The sequence below is a fragment of the Neolamprologus brichardi genome, chromosome 3, assembly GCF_056152115.1.
Source record: "Neolamprologus brichardi isolate AB-2024 chromosome 3, ASM5615211v1, whole genome shotgun sequence".
Classification (NCBI taxonomy): domain Eukaryota; kingdom Metazoa; phylum Chordata; class Actinopteri; order Cichliformes; family Cichlidae; genus Neolamprologus; species Neolamprologus brichardi.
The window spans coordinates 12,164,533-12,184,138 of record NC_142106.1 but is presented as its reverse complement, the minus strand read 5'-3'; the positions used below and the strand labels follow the sequence as shown (position 1 = coordinate 12,184,138).

The 19,606-nt window shown below is 39.7% G+C and overlaps 2 protein-coding genes across 2 annotated transcripts in view; one reads left to right on the top strand and one right to left on the bottom strand.

Moving 5' to 3' along the window:
* LOC148103510 (cell adhesion molecule CEACAM2-like) overlaps positions 1–19,606 on the top strand; it is a 272,876-nt gene that overhangs the window by 76,104 nt on the left and 177,166 nt on the right. The window lies entirely within an intron of this gene.
* On the bottom strand, positions 2,478–5,396 carry LOC148103517 (Fc receptor-like protein 4). Its single transcript, XM_087839490.1, has 5 exons — positions 5,366–5,396; positions 4,489–4,524; positions 4,102–4,365; positions 3,913–4,022; positions 2,478–2,498 (listed from the first exon to the last, which is right to left on the bottom strand). The coding sequence occupies exons 1-5, from the start codon at positions 5,394–5,396 to the stop codon at positions 2,478–2,480; spliced, it is 462 nt and encodes a 153-aa protein (XP_087695616.1).

The window sequence follows — 19,606 nt, the reverse complement described above, 5'->3', positions numbered from 1 at the left end:
TTGGTCTCTCCAATGTAGAGGTCTGGGCATTCCTCGCTGCACTGTACAGCATACACCACATTGTTAAGTTTGTGTTTTGGAGTTTTGTCTTTCGTTTGTCTGAGCATGTTGCTGGGTCTGAAATGCACCGGGATGTCATGTTTGGAGAAAACGCTCCTGAGTTTCTCTGATACACCGGCTACATAGGGGATGACAATGTTGTTGCGTCTGTCCTTCTTATCCTCCCTCGCTGGTGTGTGATCTTCTTTTCTGTGCCTCTTTGCTGACTTTAAGAATGCCCATTTAGGATAGCCGCACGTTTTGAGTGCTTCCTTTACATGTGTGTGTTCCTTCTTTTTCCCTTCAGGCTTAGAGGGAACATGTTCTGCCTGGTGGTGTAGGGTCCTAATTACTCCAAGTTTGTGTTCCTGAGGGTGATGGGAGTCAAAGAGGAGGTACTGGTCCGTGTGTGTGGGCTTCCGGTAAACTTCGATGTTGAGGTTGCCATTCTCTTCAATGTGCACAGCGCAGTCCAGGAAAAGCAAACAGTCGTCCTTTGTGTCTTTGCTGGTGAACTTGATGTTTTTATCCACGGCGTTGATGTGCGCAGTGAAGGATTCCACTTCTTATGTTTTGATTTTGACCCAGGTGTCGTCTACATATCTGTACCAGTGGCTGGGTACTCTTCCTTTGAAAGAGCCAAGAGCCTTCCTTTCCACTTCCTCCATGTAAAGGTTGGCTACAATAGGTGACACGGGGGAGCCCATGGCTCAGCCATGTTTTTGTCTGTAGAAACCTTCGTTGTATTTGAAATATGTTGTGGTGAGGCAGAGGTCTAACAGTGTGCAAATCTGATCGGGTGTGAAGTTGGTCCTGTCCTCCAAGGAGTTGTCTTCTTGTAGTCGTTTTCTGACAGTCTCCACTGCCTCCGTGGTGGGTATGCAAGTGGAGAGAGAGACTACATCAAAGGACACCATGGTTTCATCTGGATCCAGGGTAAGTTTCTGGACCTTGTTGGTGAAGTCGGTGGAGTTCTTGATGTGGTGTGGGGTGTTCCCCACGAGAGGTGCTAGGATGGTAGCATGGTGTTTTGAGATGTTGTAAGTGGCTGAGTTTATGCTACTAACTAGGGGTCTGAGTGGGACATCTTCCTTGTTCATCCACAGGATGTGAGTGGGCCCTGGATTCAGCTTTGACAAACAAATACGTTTGACTGTTTCTAGTAGAATTCCAAAGTTGTCATCTTGTCATCAGAGCCCTGTATGCTTGCAGAGACCCCTAAAGTAGGGAAACATGCAAAACGGTGTCCAAAGCTTTGTTTCTTAGCTTTATTTATGTCTTACACAGCATCCCAACTCTTTAGCTAAATTAATAACTTTAGCTAAAGTGAATAGTTAGTCTAATTCATTAGTGCAGCATCACTGGATCACCTCTACACACACACACACACATACATGTATTATATATATATATATATATATATATATATATATAATACATGTAAAGAGGACAACAACTCTGCAGGATGGAGAAACACAAGCAAACAACAGAATGTGGGGATGTGTGGGTAGAAGGTGCCGGTTCTTCCTGTAAAATTAATGTTTTCTCTCTGGACATCAGCTACATCATCCTATTAGACAGTGGAGTTTACTGGTGTGAGTCCAGAGAGGGTCCCGTCAGTAACATGGTTAACCTGACAGTCACTGGTAAGCTGAGTGTGTGGAGTTAGTGTTGATGAAGCTGTGTGTAAATGGATGAAATGCTGTAGTTTGTCTCTGTGTTGAGGTGGATCAGTGATCCTGCAGAGTCCTGTCCTCCCTGTGATGGAGGGAGATGACGTCACTCTGCTCTGTAAAACAAAGACCACTCCCTCCAACCTCCCAGCTGCTTTCTATAAAGATGGCTCCCTCATCAGGAAGCAGCCTACAGGTCACATGACCATCCAGCATGTTTCCAGGTCTGATGAAGGCTTCTACAAGTGTGACATCAGCGGTCATGGAGAGTCTCCATCCAGCTGGATCACTGTCACAGGTGAGGAGCTTCACTCTGATTCCATCTCTTAATGTATCCACATATTCATCTGAACAGCTCTGATTCTTTTGACAGGCAAATACCTGTACAACCAGAGTCCTTCCCACCACATCAATAGCCATGCTTTTAACCTCAGCTCTAACCTCTGACTCACTCTACTTTGCATTCAGACTGGTCTGTCACCTGGTGATGTTCTTTTAATACTTCATCTCCACTCTCCTCATGGTGTCTTTGTATCGGTGCAGAGCTAAAGTTAACGCTCAGAATCTTCTCAAATATTTATCAGAAAAAGTCTGATTCATTAATCTGACAGGAAATAACCTCATCCTCATCTCCATGGCAACAGCACAATCTGTCGATGCCGAAGAGAGACTGGCTGGGGATGTGATTGCGTCTGTGATCACTGAGAATCGTTTCTGAGAGACACCGAGAGAGGTGACCTTGATTAAAGAGAAGATGAGTAAATGTCAGCAGTCCATGTCTTTACACTGTGAGAGGAAACAGACACAGGCACAAAAAAAAACTTTTAAAAAAGTGTGTGACTAAATCTCTAATCTGAAAACTACAATACTGACAACAGAAATGACTTCAAAAGGCACCAAACACTAAAACAAAGATACTATGAGTTGACTTCAAACTGACCACAGAGGGACTCAGGAATAGATTTGCAGTGTGGAGACGTGTTGGGCTTTTCCTGTGTTGTTTTTGTCCAGAATTGATGACTCTGTGTGTCAGTTTCAAAGTTGTAGCTACAAGAAGAAAAAAAGCTTTCAGAGCCTTCAACCTCATTTTACAGTGATTGTTACTCTGACTGGGTTAGACTCTACACCAGGGGTCCCCAATCCCAGTCCACGAGGGTCGGTGTCCCTGCAGGTTTTAGATGTGTCCTTGATCCATCACAGCTGATTTAAATAGATAAATAACTGTCTTGAACGCTGTGTCCCATTTCAGGGTCTGCACGCTTGAAGTACGCATTTTAAGTGCGGTTACGTCACCGCCACGCGACGACGGCTGTCCCAATTCGAAGTGTACTTCAAATGCATACTCCAAATGCGCCGTCGATTTCCCCAAATATCAAGCGTGGTCCGGTGCACGCTTCGTGGTCCCATATATCCCACAATTCATAGCGCGGCGGTGGGTGTGGATAATTTTGCCGCAAAATACGGCGGAAGGGAGCGGCCGAAAAGTGAACTGTCAAAAATAAGTACTGAATATGACGTCACTTATTCATGTGCGAATGTTTAATAACGAAGAACATTAAAACATTGCTGTTGGCCACATGTCGGCAAAGTTATGTGACACTAGTGATGTTTGTACTTTCAGCATTAACTTGGTTTTAAAGCCTCTACTTCTAAATATACATATAGTCGACCTTAATCTTACAGAGAATCTGATGATTTTATGGATAATTAAAGTCAGTCATATATCCACAAACACAACAAGCTGAAAGTCAGTGATATATATATATATATATATATATATATATATCATAATAATCTGACAATACTATAATATTGGCCATATTATATTTACATTAGCATAGTGAGATGACTTTAGTCTCATGAACAACATTAACTAATTATTATTTACTAGCTAATCTTAAATGACTGTTCAGTACAGAAATGAAGCCCTTGAATCATGTTTTACAGTCCTGTGGTCTCAGCCTCAGATACTCAACTAATCAAAGTGATGTCTGAACAAAAATGAATGACCAACAAAAAATTTTCTCCTTCATTTATGTCAAACAAAGCTGTATGTAACGTGTCTCGTGGTTAGTATCATGGTTGCTAGGCAACCTAAACAGCGCGACGAAGGCTAGACCGTCCCATTTCACAAGCCTCTCACTTCCGCACTTCTCATACTTATAGTACGCACCGTACGTAATACGCGTAGTGCGCGTACTTCAAGCGTGCAGACCCTGAAATGGGACACAGCCTTTGTTTTACAGAGCAGAGTGACGTCATCTCCCTCCATCACAGGGAGGACAGGACTCTGCAGGATCACTGATCCACCTCAACACAGAGACAAACTACAGCATTTCATCCATTTACACACAGCTTCATCAACACTAACTCCACACACTCAGCTTACCAGTGACTGTCAGGTTAACCATGTTACTGATGGGACCCTCTCTGGACTCACACCAGTAAACTCCACTGTCCAATGAGAGGACACCGCTGATGTTACAGGAAGAACCAACTGGTTTTCCCCACTCATCTCCACACTGAGTCCTCTGTCCTTTGCTTGTGCTTCTCCTCAGAGTCCATCCAGCAGAGCTGTCGTCCTCCTCACAGCTCAGAGACACAAAGTCTCCTTCAAAGAACTGAGAGCTGCTGGGACTCACAGTCAGATGAGCTGTGAGGGTTACAATGAAAAACTGATGATCTGTTGTACTTTCCATTGTGCAACATGAACCCAATCAGGTCATATCAGTGAGCATTTATCAGGTTTAAACTGTGACAGAAGAAGGTTACTGACCTTGGTTTGTTGTGCAGCTCAGCAGTGAGATCAGAACTAAAGAGGAAAGGTTGGTTTGAGTTTTCACAAACACATCAATTCTTCATCAATCAGTCAATCAAGTCATATTTTCTTCTGTACTGCTGTGTCCAATAAAGAGAAGAGATTCTGTGGTGTTGATTAAAATGTTCCTTTAAAGTCTGATTTTTGCTTCATGTCAAAATGTGAAACTTGTCAAAGGTCATGACTGCAGTCAGACATGAATCACATCCACAGACCTAAAAACAGAACACTGATAGAAATTAACTCAACATAAAACACATTTATTTTCGAGATCAGACAAAGTCTTTAAATTAAAGTACTTTTATAACAATGTTTTAGAGATCAGTCATTGTAGTCTAACATCTACCTTTGTGGTACAGATTATCATTTAGATTTTTATGTTTTGTTAATGATTGCTGCTTATGTTGTATGTAGACATTTTAATGTTTCTGCTCCTGAGCACAAACAAGCAGTCTTGATGTTAATCTGAGGTATTTCTGTATTATTGTTAAATAGGCAAGATTTTTCATTTTTGTTAATATCGTTCTACTTTGTTTTCATGCTGTAGACCTTTTGTATGCATTAAGTAAAAGACAGTATCAGTAAAATGTATGTCCACAGAACAGTTCTGTTTTTAAAATCACTAAACTGCTAAATTCAGTTTTTCACATCCTATTTTTGTGTAAGACGCTCAAACTTCCTCTTCCCAGCTGAAATGTGTCTTCTTTGTGTTTCAAACTTGCTTTAAATTCTGTTTCACTTCTTGTTTATGTCATTTTCTTTCATCTGCAATAAATCAACAATCAACAAATCTGTAAAAATAAACTTTAGGTAACCTTAAGAGGTTTTTACTTACTGAGCAGACATTGCAGAGATGTTTCCTTCATCGTTCCTCTCAGTGATGTGACGTTTTTTACATTTACAGAAAATGAATCCCCGCCCTCTTTCTCGGTGCACTCCTGCTATTTCTTTTGGGCTTTTTTACTTTAAAAATCTTGGAACTACCTGTGCAAACACGTTTTCATAACGAAACCAACATTTTAAAATCAAATGATGTCTAGCAGTCATGCACCAAAAGAGATGTGAATAACGTGTTCTTCAGGATGTATGGAAATCTTGATTTTCTCCACTCTGTTTTAGTCACTTTGTGTCAAATGAAACATGAAACAACATGTGCAGCTTTCTTCTGGACATTTTAAAGAAAATCTCTTGGTGACACTCTACGATTGGAGGGGGGACTCCCAGCAGCTGGAAACCAGCAGGAAGCATCAATTCTAAGTGACCATGTCTAGAGGCTCCTCACTGAATCTGGTACTTTCATAGTTTACCCAAGTCCATGATTAACTGCAAAGTGGAAGTGTAGGAGCCACAGCAACAAAGACCACATAAAGTTTCACAGCAGGGTTGCGAAACGCTGATGCACATAGCGTGTGAAAGTTGCCAACACTGAAGAACGGTTCCAGACTTCCTCTAGCATTGACATTGTTAGGAAAAATTGGAGCCATGACATAAAAATAACATTTTCTTTAGATGTAATACAGTGTTGGACACAAATTTTTGCTTGTTTATATATAATTTTATTTATTTATTTTCTTTTAATGTTGGATCCTTTCTGCAGTGGTTTTGGTTTCGAATGTGATGCATTTTTTTATGTTTTGGTTTTGATATTTGTTTTTCTGTTGACTCTTGTTCAACAGAAAACTCTGAGATAGACAATAAAATTGATTCATGTTTGTGGCTGTAATGTGACAAAATGTGGGAAAGTTCAAGGGGGCCGAATACTTTTGCAAGCCACTGTATAGGCTCCCCACTGAATCTGAGTGTGGTACTTTCATAGTTTACCCAAGTCCATGATTAACTGCAAAGTGGAAGTGGAGGAGCCACAGCAACAAAGACCACAAGTTTCACAGCAGGGATGCACATAGTGTGTGAAAGTTGCCGACATGTGACACGACACATCTGAGATAGATATAACGATAAGGGAACAAGTCGAAACAAAGACCGTGGAATCTTACAAAGCTCAAATGTTTTCCAGAATACGTTCGATAAAAAAAGAAAGTGAAAGAGTTGCATGACTAATATTTGTTGAGAATAAAGTCTGCAGGTGGGGATTTTCATTGCTGAAAGCTCCCCTTTCGTGCAATGTTAAACTAAGAGACAGATGAAGAACAAAGGCGTGAGTTGGAAGATGGACACAAAAATGTCAAAAAAATAACTACATGAGCTCATTTTCCATGTGTTTTAGGCTTAGCAAAGAGACGACGCTTCACATGCACATACCTTTATAATTAATTTTAAATTCATTCTGGAAGAACTCTAGGTTTTGGTTAGGTTTAGAAAAACATTGTTTAGGTTAAAACAAACTTCTTCACAACAGTAATGCTGCTCACTGATAGATGACATGTTTAAATCCACTAACACTATAACCCACTCAGTCAGGTCACGGATCTCAAAAGCTTCCTTAACGAGCCAGCCTGCTCTCTTCATGCACTAAATTTAATACAGAATTGTAAACATATGCCAACACAGATCTTAATCTTTCATTCAGTGTGAATAAAAGAAAAGGAAAATGATAAGATTTTTTTATTTGCAAAAGTTTTCCCACTAAATATAACAGACTTAAAATAAGAACCTTAACTTAACTTTAAAAAGATAAAGTCTGTACACCAGAACATTCATGTTGTTACATGCCTTCAGCAAGAAAATAAGGTAATCACATTTTTGCTCCTAAATTCATTCTTTAAACTGAGTCAAATATGTGCATTTTCTTTTATTTGAATTTATTAGAAATTAAATTAGAAATAATACATATTAAAATTAGAGTCAAAAAGTTAAATAGGTGAAAATGATTCATGGAGTTTAAGATACTTTCAAATTTCTTTTGCGCAACTTTTGGTTTAATGAATGACATCCCTGCACAGACACAACTTTAAGCCAGTTCGGAGCATTTGTCGTGTCATGTCTTTCTCAGCCCCCACTTATTCAGTACAGGAACTGTACAATCTGTTATGTGACGGCTGTGTGCAGGCAGGAGAAGGACCCAAAGTGCAGACTCCGGAGACAGAAAGTAACTCAAAACAGCTTTAATGTTAAACTCAAAAAAGTAACAAAACTGAGTATCCAAAAAATAAACTTACACGGACAGAACACACAGCTAGATAAACGGTAGATTGCGACAATGACAAACTGAAACACAGGGCTTAAATACATAGAGGGAGCAATCAGGGAATGGACAACAGGAGGGAAACACAGCTGGGGCAAATCAGAACTGACGAGACAAGGAAGCGTAATCTGAACACACTGAGATAAGACAGAGACCTTCAAAGTAAAACAGGAAACACAAAACACAGACTGAACCAAAGACACAGACTCACATGCAGGCACTACAACAGAGGGAACAGAGATGTGGGACCAGGGCAGACACAGACACTGACTGGACACGGGGATATAGCAGACAGGGGAGACAACAACTAAGGATTACACAGAGACAAACCATAAGACATGACTCTAACGAAAACCCAAAGACTAGAAATTATAAATAATATAACAAACTCAAAACCCCTGGGTCAATGACCCAGGCATTCTAACACAATCTTCTGTTAGTTCTGTACATCAGAAGAGTATAAACAGGATATAATGGATAAGATCAGCAGTGAAGACCTTAATCAAAAATTTTGCTTCTGGAAAACAACGTGCCTACATTGCTATTATTGTGATTTTTATCACCACAATTTTTTTAGTAGGAAGAATGCACTTGCAAATCACAGGTGCTTGACTGCAGCATTTACATGTTTTTGCTATGTATAATAATATTTGGCTTAATGCTGTGGACCAACATTTCCTTTAAGAGAATCTGTAGATACACATGGGATTGTGAATGAACAAAAATTAGGTACAGGACATATTACAAAGTGATTCTGGAAGAGTAAGGGATGTTGAGGAAACAGCTTCTAATGACAAAAGCAAAAGAGAAGCTGACTGCTGACTGAAATGATAGATGGTGGACGATGGGAACAGTTTTTCAGAAGAACTAATTAAAAGAGAAGCCAATTCCCCATCTGATGAAGTGGAAGATGCTGGTACAGCACCAGGGACGATTCTAGGATCAGAGCTTTGGGGGTGCTGAGCACCCAGAGAGCTGCCCATCCAGGCAAGATAAACGTTACACATCACAATAAGACTTCTTCCCTGTCTCTGTCAGTCCCTGCATCCTTAAATATCTCCAGTTGTCCTGAGTTCTCTATGACTGTCTCCTTGGTGCATTTAAACCCCTGTTTCTCCCTGTCCTCGTCGTCTGTTGTCCTCGTCTCCGTTATCAGTCATCAAAATTTTGCCATCTCTGTGCAAGTCTGCAAATTTCTTTATAAAATCATAAGATTCTTAAATTCATCAAGTCTCTCTGTGCCTGGGTCCTCGTCACAAAACATGACACCACTGTTTTGTACATTTTAACACAATTTAATCCCACATTTGTGAAAGAAAAGCAAAACACTTTTTTGAAAAGTCTGTAACAAAACCATCAAATCTGATCAAGGTTATTTAAATGCTGCAAAAGAAGAATGGATTGGAATTTAAAAAATACATATCCTAATCTTAATTACTGGTGGAGAATAATGAATGATGCTCATAGTGAGTAAAAAGTAAACTGAGTGCATTTTTTGGACAGAGATTCACTTTTAATGTGAATGTATAATATAATACAGATACATAAAGAAATGATCCCAAAACAGAATAAATTATTACAAAATATTAATTAAAAAAAAAAAAAGATAAAAATTGAGGCAACTTTGCCTGTGGTAGAATGTATACAATGTATGAAAACATCTTTACTGCAGATACTAATTTTGTGTTGTAAGATTTATGAGTTTCATGCTTTCATAGTGGTCCTTGGGAGAGCTTGACATTTTATCAGGTGGTCCACACTGTAAAAAGTGTGAGAAACACTGATAAGTGTATGTGTGCTTTTGGAAAACATTTAAAGCTGCAGTACAGAATCTTTGAAACAAGCTTAAAACATTTTTAGAATATAAACAGAGCATCTGCTTCTCTTTACAGCTCCTCACTCCACCAGGGCTGTTTGGCACTTTCTGATAGTGTGCAAATGTGATGTATGTACTGCGGCAGTCACACAGACAACTGGACTGTCCAAAGGTTGGCCTACCTATTACTGGCGGAGGCCTACCTGAAATGGGACACAGCCGAAGTTCTCCAGAGGCCTGGTAATGAACTAATCATGTGGTTCTGGTGTGTTGACCCAGGGTGAGATCTAAAACCTGCAGGGACACCGGCCCTCGTGGACTGGGATTGGGGACCCCTGCTCTACACAGAACTTAAATAGTGAATCTCTATCTCTCTCAGTGTTGGAACTAAAGAGGTGATCTGCTGTCCCCTGTTGGAAACTTCTTAAAACTGCTTCTTAACTAAAACCATGCAAACTTTCCTGACGCTTGTTTTCAGGGTGGCATGTTATTAATCATGTGCATTTCCCACATAAACAAGTTTTCACAAAGCAGCAGCATGTGTCATGTATAATATGGGAGATACTGTTAGTGTCTCCTATATTAAAATTACTGCTAATAATGTGCATCATTGTTTGAGCTGCTTGTTGCTCCACGTTTATGTCAACATCTCTCACGGAGAGTGGAACGTGAACTCCAAATTATTTAAAATATAGATGCTAAAGTAGATTCAAACTCGGGAAGGACTCAGGTGCAGACTGAGAGATACAATTAAACAGTCTTTTATTAATCCACACTGGGTGCACTAGATACACGTGGGGGAAAAAGTTCCAAGGGTCCACAGGGTCACGGACCAACAAGATCTTCACACATGCTCCACTCCTCTCGCTCTTCACAGGGTATCCCTCCCACACAAAACTCCATGCAAAGAGCCATACTCACGCTCAGGGGTGAGGGTACGAGAGGGATCAGGGAAGTCTACATACAGAGACGAGAATTACTCCAAAGCAAACACAACAAATGACAGCTGCGGGTGCATGAGGCAAGGGCGGGACCTCAGTCTGAGCAGCGAGAGAGCAAGAGAGAGGAGAGAGAGACAAAACCAAAACATTTGTTGCCATGATGGGCTGACTAGGCAGGCACATGACACTAAGCTTGAGGATCAGAAACTTGAACCTGGACGACCACACAGGTGTTTGTGTTTGTTACCCACAAGGTGGAAAATAGACCAACTGTACTGTGATGATTTATAGACCGTTACTAACTTTAACTTAATACAAATCAAAATAAAATCCATGTTAGCAAATGTGAAATGTTTCAAGGATTAAAACTAAACAGTTTATGTAGCAGAAAAGTTTGACCTTCTTGGTTGATGCTGTAAAAACAGTTCCAGTGCGACCCCTACAGCTTCCCCCTCTGTTCCTGTGGAGGCTTCGACATCATGTGCTCTTCTAAACTAAAGATAATCCATCACTACACTTCACTGCAGATACTAACTGGAAGTTCATGTTTCCAAGAAGGAAAGATTAAGAGACCCTGGAGCTCAGAGCTGTATTCCTTTCAGAATTCACTAAAATGGAATAAGGCAGGATTCATTTAAATTCAGTGAATAAAGCTCAAGTTACACCCAGCTGACTGAACATGAACTCTGTGACTCTGAGTCTGTGCAGCTCAAAAGTGATGCTGAGCAGTCACAGCACCCGTCAGCCAATCTCTGCTCAGTGTGCTTGGGTGGTTCTGCTGCCATGGAGATGATGAAGTCACTTCCTGTAAGCAGAAGAATTTTTTTAATAGAGGTTAAAGCAAGAGAGTCATGGGGAGGTAAACAATGAGGTCAGCAGTTTGAGTTTGACATTTAGCAAGACTGCAGAGAAAAGCGATGAACAGTGTGGTCATAGGTTTAGTTGTGTAACACACTGACGAGCAGGAAACTGCTTCTTTTTTCTTTTATATCCAACACGGAGCTGTGTTTGACCTATGCAGGACCGGAAATGTGATTGCACCTCCATACTTGTTTACTACATGGAGAGTTAATGCTGTAAAAAGTATGTATCTGAGTTTTTGCACAGACTACAATGACCTCAGTTTTGTCTGAATTTAGAAGCAGAGAATTAGGTCACCTCAGCCAGTCCACCAATCGAGTGTTATAAAAAAAGAAAGGACAGAACTAAAACATTATTTTCACACTGTATTTTTATTGTTTGCATTTGTGTTCTTATGTACATTTTATGCTATCTATTTATGTACAAAGAATGTACAAAAAGTCTAAAACCATTAGCTTTTCAGTGGTTTGAAGTACCTCTAACTCTGCATTACCACAATATGTGATTTTTGGATTTCAAAATCCTCCCATACAAGTTTTAAAAATGAGAGAACAAAAAGAAAAACAGTATTTTTGAAACACTTAAAAACAACCTGTGACATCCTGCAAAAGTTAGTTAAACTGACTCAACAATGACTTAGTGACAGATCACAGGAAGAAGTGTAAAAGCTGAAATCTGTAACAGCTTGATTTTGGTGCCTCTAATGCAGGGGTGTCGAACTCCAGGCCTCGAGGGCCGGTGTCCTGCAGGTTTTAGCTTTCACCCTGGGTCAACACACCTGAAACAAATGATTAGTTCATTACCAGGCCTCTGGAGAACTTCAAGACATGTTGAGGAGGTAATTTAGCCTTTAAATCAGCTGTCTTGTATCAAGGTTACATCTAAAACCTGCAGGACACCGGCCCTTGAGGCCTGGAGTTCGACACCTGTGCTCTAATGACAGCAAAAGGCCGAGAGCAGCCAATTAGAGCCAGATCACATCTTTGATTCCCAGGCACATAATAACAGGTTAACAATAACAGTAAAAAGCTTATATTTTGTTTAATCTTTGTGATTTAAAAGTGAACACAGAACCAATGAGTCTGATTGTACCTGATTGATAAAAGCTTATCAAACAGACATTTAAGACTGCTTTCATAAAGTGCTCTGTGGTTAAGGAGGAGGATCAATGATCCCTCTAGTTTCCACTGTCGGTTGCTTGGAGCAAAGCTCAGGAGGGTGAGCTGTGTGCTGTTTGATGATTTAACAGGAGTCCAGAGAGAACACAGAGCAGAACAACAGCTTTTATAATCACGTCTGCGCAACAGAAACTAAAGGTGGCTCAGGTACTCCTCATATTCAGCATCACATAAATTACTGAAGAGATATTTCAAGTCCTCTCTTCATTTGCTTCTGCACGTCCAGCTCAGGTTCACAGGGAGATGAAGTCTACCCCAGCTGCATTTCAAGTTATCCCAAATACAAATCTCTTTAGGATGTATTCCTCAAATACAACCTCCCATCCAAACAAAGAATCTATGAATTCAAGACAAAAAAATGCAGAAGGATGAAGTGACGATTTTCACATTTAGTTTTCATCGTTTTTGTGTTTAGTTTTGCAGAAACGTTTCAATCCTTTAGCATCCACACATTTTAAACACAGTTTCACTTCAGATATTCATAAAGTTCTTTATTTCTTTTAAATTAACTTTAAAAAGTTCAAACTTCTGAACGTCATTTATACTAAAATGAATATTTACAGCCAGTACATGAATCAGTACTTAGTACTCTTCAGCGTACCCTCACAGACGAACCATTATTTCCACTCCGAAGCCAAAGCCGAGAATTTGCCGACTCTGTAACGTTGATCGAAATTTGGTTGGTAAAACGCATGGAGGCGACACCTCTCCTCATTTGCTTTCATCCACAATGGAAACATTTACAGCCGCTTCATTGTACTGGGCCGTGCTCTGCGCCTGCGTCCTGATTTGCGCTGCCGAAGGTGAGCTCTGCGTTTCTTCACACTGTGAGCAACGATGCGCACAGCTCCACATCAGCACACTCAACACTGCACCAGAGTATCGCTGATGAACGCGAACCTTTTTCAAACTTTGGGTTTTCATGTTTGTTTGCTTTATTTTTTTTGTTTTTTTTGTCTTAACGTAAGACGTAAAATGTCGGTTATGATTTGATTTTCACTTCTCAGTTGTATTATTTTTCATTTTCTGTAAAGTAATGCAAATGATGTGGGGAAATCGGGTCAAAATGCGAACGGTTGTGATGTAAACGGCTCCACCAAGCCCTTCAACCCCAAATTGCGGAATTTTTCCACGTTTGAAGGAGAAAGATATTTAGTTTATGTATGGACATGTTTCAGTCCGTATATAAGACGAGTCAGATTTAAAAAGCGTCATCACTGGAAAAAAAAAAGGAAGGAAATTTGTCTCGAGAAAAACAAAAAAACCCAAAGAAACAAAAAAACAAAAGAAAATGTAAGATTCGTGTTTATGTCTGCGGTGTGAACCCACAGAAAGCCAAATATGAGTTGAATCACATTAAAACCAAATAAAACGCTAAAATCTTATATGAAAAATGCAAAAGAGTCTTCAGCTTACTGTCAGAAGCTGAAGCCACCCACGCCAAAGCATAAAATAAAGCTTTCCTCAACGTTATTCGGGATTTCGTGACTAAATGTGGATGAAAAGGCATGAAGTAGACGGTTCTTCTGGTTCACTGTTAGCAGGAATGAAACATCTTAAACCTGCGTCACTTTTCCGGGGCGTGCTGTGCGTCTGCGTCCTGGTTTGCGCTGCTGAAAGTGAGCTCTGTCATCAGCCGAGCCTCAGACCTGAACTTATACCTGACTGATCGAAGTAATATCTCTCAATAATGCTGAGGTAACTTAAAGAAGCCAGTCTGACTTTAAGATTTTATTTATCACTTTTAAAGTCCTTCGTGGTCTGGCTCCAGAATATTCTACCTGAGCTGCTGTTCCCGTAACAGCCACCGCGTCTATCCCCAGATCCTGCAGACAGAAACCTGTTCACTGTTCCCACCTCACGCGTAAAGACGCACAGCGATCGAGCGTTTGCTATGAGGTGCCGTAAGGGACATTATTACTGAAACGCTCTCACACACACTACTGAAACGCTCTCACACACACTACTGAAACGCTCTCACAAACACTACTGAAACGCTCTCACACACACTACTGAAACGCTCTCACACACACTACTACTGAAATTTTAGCTCTCACACACACTACTGAAACGCTCTCACACACACTACTGAAACGCTCTCACACACACTACTGAAATTTTAGCTCTCACACACACAACTGAAACGCTCTCACACACACTACTGAAACGCTCTCACACACACTACTGAAACGCTCTCACACACACTACTGAAATTTTAGCTCTCACACACACTACTGAAACGCTCTCACACACACTACTGAAATTTTAGCTCTCACACACACAACTGAAACGCTCTCACACACACTACTGAAACGCTCTCACACACACTACTGAAACGCTCTCACACACACTACTGAAATTATAGCTCTCACACACACTACTGAAACGCTCTCACACACACTGCTGAAACGCTCTCACACACACAACTGAAACGCTCTCACACACACTACTGAAACGCTCTCACACACACTACTGAAACGCTCTCACACACACTACTGAAATTTTAGCTCTCACACACACTACTGAAACGCTCTCACACACACTACTGAAACGCTCTCACACACACAACTGAAACGCTCTCACACACACTACTGAAATTTTAGCTCTCACACACACTACTGAAATTTTAGCTCTCACACACACAACTGAAACGCTCTCACACACACTACTGAAACGCTCTCACACACACTACTGAAACGCTCTCACACACACAACTGAAAAACCAAGGCATTTCAGTTGAACAGGAAGGCGTTTCAGTTGAACAGGAAGGCGTTTCAGTTGAACAGGAAGGCATTTCAGTTAAACAGGAAGGCGTTTCAGTTGAACAGGAAGGCATTTCAGTTAAACAGGAAGGCGTTTCAGTTGAACAGGAAGGCATTTCAGTTAAACAGGAAGGCGTTTCAGTTGAACAGGAAGGCATTTCAGTTAAACAGGAAGGCGTTTCAGTTGAACAGGAAGGCATTTCAGTTAAACAGGAAGGCGTTTCAGTTGAACAGGAAGGCATTTCAGTTAAACAGGAAGGCATTTCAGTTAAACAGGAAGGCATTTCAGTTGAACAGGAAGTTAATTCTTGACAAAGAAACTGAAGGAAAAAGTGGTAGATTTCAAACAAACCACTACACAGATGTCTACTCAGCAACCTGCTAGTTAGGGGTGGGTTTTTATAATCGATTTATCAATTAAAATCGATTCTGGCTTGGATAACGTGAAATCGATTCATTAAAATCCTGAATCGATTTTTTAATATAAATTAATTTTGCCCGAAATGCCAGAATCTCAGGTGAAACCTCACAAAATTTCAACAACCACCAAACAGCTAAAACAGTAAATGAGAGCAGGAACAAGGATTCTGCACAAAGACGTAAACACACAGCGCGGACCCGCGGATCAGAATCAATGGGATGTCGCCTTTCTCACCCGATGGCAAGGACACCGTCGGGGCTGAAAGCCAACAGCTGGCTGATTCTGATCTGTCGGCGGTCCGCGCTTTGTTTTCACGCCGTTTTTGCCTGATTCTAAAGCTGTTAGTTTGATCTCTCTCCAAACAATATTGACTGAACCAGCAGCAAAAGAAGATCCAAACTGCGCTTCACATAAACATCGTCATGAATTCCCTCTGACGTTTAATGTTTTGCTTCCACCACGATAAAATCACACGTCATGCACAGCTCTCTCTCTCTCTTTCTCTCTCTCTCTGTACTTCAAGAACAGTTTCCCGTCTAAAAATCTGTTTTCTGCATTATTCGCTTGCTTGTTACGCACAAGTCTACTGTTGTTTACAGCGCTGTCGGCCGCTGTTTTTTTTTTTTCGTTTTACATACTTCCTAAAAGAAAATCTTATTTCTGCCGTTCAATACTGAACAAATTTAAACATTTAAAAATTATGCAAAATGCAAAACACTTAGCCGTGTCTCTAATAAAACCGCTGGAACGTGAGAGGTAACGTTCATATGTTGATTAATGGTTTTCTTTCGTTTTTGATGTACTGCAGAATATTTTTTATAAAATCCCAGGCCAGGAAAAATCACCTTCATGTTTTTCTGTGTTTTATCTTCAGCTACTTTTACACAAAGGTATCTGCTGTGACGCTTACACCTTTGATAAAGTCTTGCGTGTGTCAGCTTCCCTTTTTTAGATACAAAAATATGTAAATGTACTGATCTGAATTATAATATTGCTGACTGTCAAAATTTCCCAGAATCAAATTGAATTGAATTGAATCGAATCGAATTGAATCGAATCATGGAACGATAAGTTAGACAGCTTAGTCTTAGTGAGACAGCTGTATTACTTAAAAATATATTAGCCTCAGCATAAGTCAAAATTTAGAATAGCAGGAGACGGGCATTATCCTGGTTTTTTTTTTTTTTTTTTTGGCATATGTGCTTTTTGTCTTTTTTAGCAAAGAAAAAAATATCTTAAAATCATCAATAAAACCAGGGAGAGAAGGCTTAGCGTTCCTCCATTTAACACAATGGATATGATATTTACTCAAACGTATGATGATGTTAATAATGTCTGAGACACCCAATGCTAGATGATCCATATAAAAAAAATTATGATGTAATTCAAATAGTGGCACATCATTAATATTTAGGGAAATCCAATTTTTTAAGTTGCACCAAATACATTGTGTGATAGGGCATAGAAAAAAAAAAAGATGTTCTAGGGTTTCATTTTCATCAGTACAAAAAGAACACTGATCCACCTCAAAGCCAAATCTCTTTTTTTAGAAATTCTGCCACAGGATTAATTTTTTTTAAAGTGTGTTTCTTTAACTTTAGGTAGAATAGGCTATTTCATAAATTTTTAGTATGCTTTATCCAGTGTATATGAAATAACTAAAGTAGAACCATGCAATGTAACCATTCTGTTGTAACTATGAAATATTTTTGTCTTTGAAGAAACTACTAACAAATTTCTTATTGCATTTTTATCAAACAGCTGACATTGCCCTAGCAATACATTTGGGAGCACTGATGAGAAATTATTGTATATCATAAAAATTTTAATCAAATGAAGCAGAGGCAGTGGGACCAGTTCACAAAATTTGTTATATTCTCTTTGAGAACAGTTTAGACAATATTTTTCTGAAAAGTCTGGGTAACTTAGAATTACACCGTTATCATCCAACAAATCTGTTATGAATATAATCTTTTTGTTCAAATCAGTCACTCTTGAAAATTGATTTTTGATTAAGTGTTATTACCCTATTATTCCATAAGGTTGAATTATGGGGAGAAGTTGTGGGTAAATCTCATTTTCCCAAAAATGCACAGTCTGTTTTGGAAAGTTTGATATCTTTATGGGGATTTTATTTACCGCAAAATCACATTTCAAAATAAAGTCTAATCCTGTATACTATTTTATTAAACAAGGATCATAGGATGTGGAGCTAAGTAGAGTCTGGCTGTGACAGACAAGATTTTAACCATTTAATCCTAAGGGTGCTATCCATAAATTCTAATTCTGGAGTTTTGATACCACCTTTATTGTATTCCTTCACAAGCTGATATCTTCATATGTAATGGGTTTTATTCGTCCACAAAAATTCGAAAATAACTGTGTTAGCCTTATTAATGCTTTTAGAGGAGATATATAGAGAGTGACAAGGATAAATCAATTTGGAGATGCCTTCAGCTTTAGATAGGATGTTTCTGCCAAAAAAAGCGAGGTCTCTGCTTAACCAGTGGCTAAGTGATTTCTTCATCTCGATGATACAGTTAGAAATATTGGTGTCTTTTCTGCTAATTGGGTTTTTTAGATATTATCAGCCCTATATATTTAACTTTAGATTCAACTCTAACCAAAGCTATTGAGGAGTCAGAGCTTGTATGAATCGGGAGAAGTTCACATTTTTTGATACTGAGAGATAAACGAGAAGCTTTAGTTTTCTCTACCATGTATTTATCTTTCAAAAACATAGATGTATCATCTGTGAATTGACTTATTTTGAAGTCTTTATTAAAAATTGATATTCCTTGTATGTCGTTAGAATTTTTGATTAATAGTGTTAACAACTGAGTTGCCAATATAAAAAGCTTAGGGGAAACAGGACATAATTGCCAAATTCCCTGTTGCACCTTGAATCCATTCCTTGATTCAAGGAAGCTAAAATATTGTTAAGTAATGCGGCTGCTTCACTTAGGCTACAAGCACAGCCGTCCCCAACCCCAAGGTCCTGGACCAGTACCGGTCTGTGAGTCGTTTGGTACCAGGTCGCAAGAGTTGAGGCTTGAGTTTGAAATTCATGGTTTTCATGGTATTTATCATTTTTTTTTATTTTTATATTGTTGCACAAAAAAGGTTGTGAACTGCTGTACTAGCAGGTTGCTGAGTAGACATCCTTGTAGTGTTTTGAAATATACCACTTTTTCCATCAGTTTCCTTGTCAGGAAACAACTTCCTGTTCAGCGGAAATGCCTCTGGTTTCAGTGGAGTGCGTGAGTGCATTTCAGTAGTGTGTGTGAGAGCGTTTCAGTAGTGTGTGTGAGAGCGTTTCAGTAGTGTGTGTGAGAGCGTTTCAGTAGTGTGTGTGAGAGCTAAAATTTCAGTAGTGTGTGTGAGAGCTAAAATTTCAGTAGTGTGTGTGAGAACGTTTCAGTAGTGTGTGTGAGAGCATTTCAGTAGTGTGTGTGAGAGCGTTTCAGTAGTGTGTGTGAGAGCTAAAATTTCAGTAGTGTGTGTGAGAGCGTTTCAGTAGTGTGTGTGAGAGCGTTTCAGTAGTGTGTGTGAGAGCGTTTCAGTAGTGTGTGTGAGAGCTAAAATTTCAGTTGTGTGTGTGAGAGCGTTTCAGTAGTGTGTGTGAGAGCATTTCAGTAGTGTGTGTGAGAGCGTTTCAGTTGTGTGTGTGAGAGCGTTTCAGTAGTGTGTGTGAGAGCGTTTCAGTAGTGTGTGTGAGAGCTAAAATTTCAGTAGTGTGTGTGAGAGCTAAAATTTCAGTAGTGTGTGTGAGAGCGTTTCAGTAGTGTGTGTGAGAGCATTTCAGTAGTGTGTGTGAGAGCGTTTCAGTAGTGTGTGTGAGAGCTAAAATTTCAGTAGTGTGTGTGAGAGCGTTTCAGTAGTGTGTGTGAGAGCTAAAATTTCAGTTGTGTGTGTGAGAGCGTTTCAGTAGTGTGTGTGAGAGCATTTCAGTAGT

Coding starts and splice junctions, on each gene's coding strand:
- LOC148103517 (XM_087839490.1), bottom strand. CDS start 5,396: ATGAAGGAAACATCTCTGCAATGTCTGCTCA. Junction 4,525..5,365: donor ATCTCTGCAATGTCTGCTCA/GTAAGTAAAAAC, acceptor TTTCCTCTTTAG/TTCTGATCTCACTGCTGAGC. Junction 2,499..3,912: donor TCAGGGTCTGCACGCTTGAA/GTACGCGCACTA, acceptor TTCCTCTCACAG/TGTAAAGACATGGACTGCTG.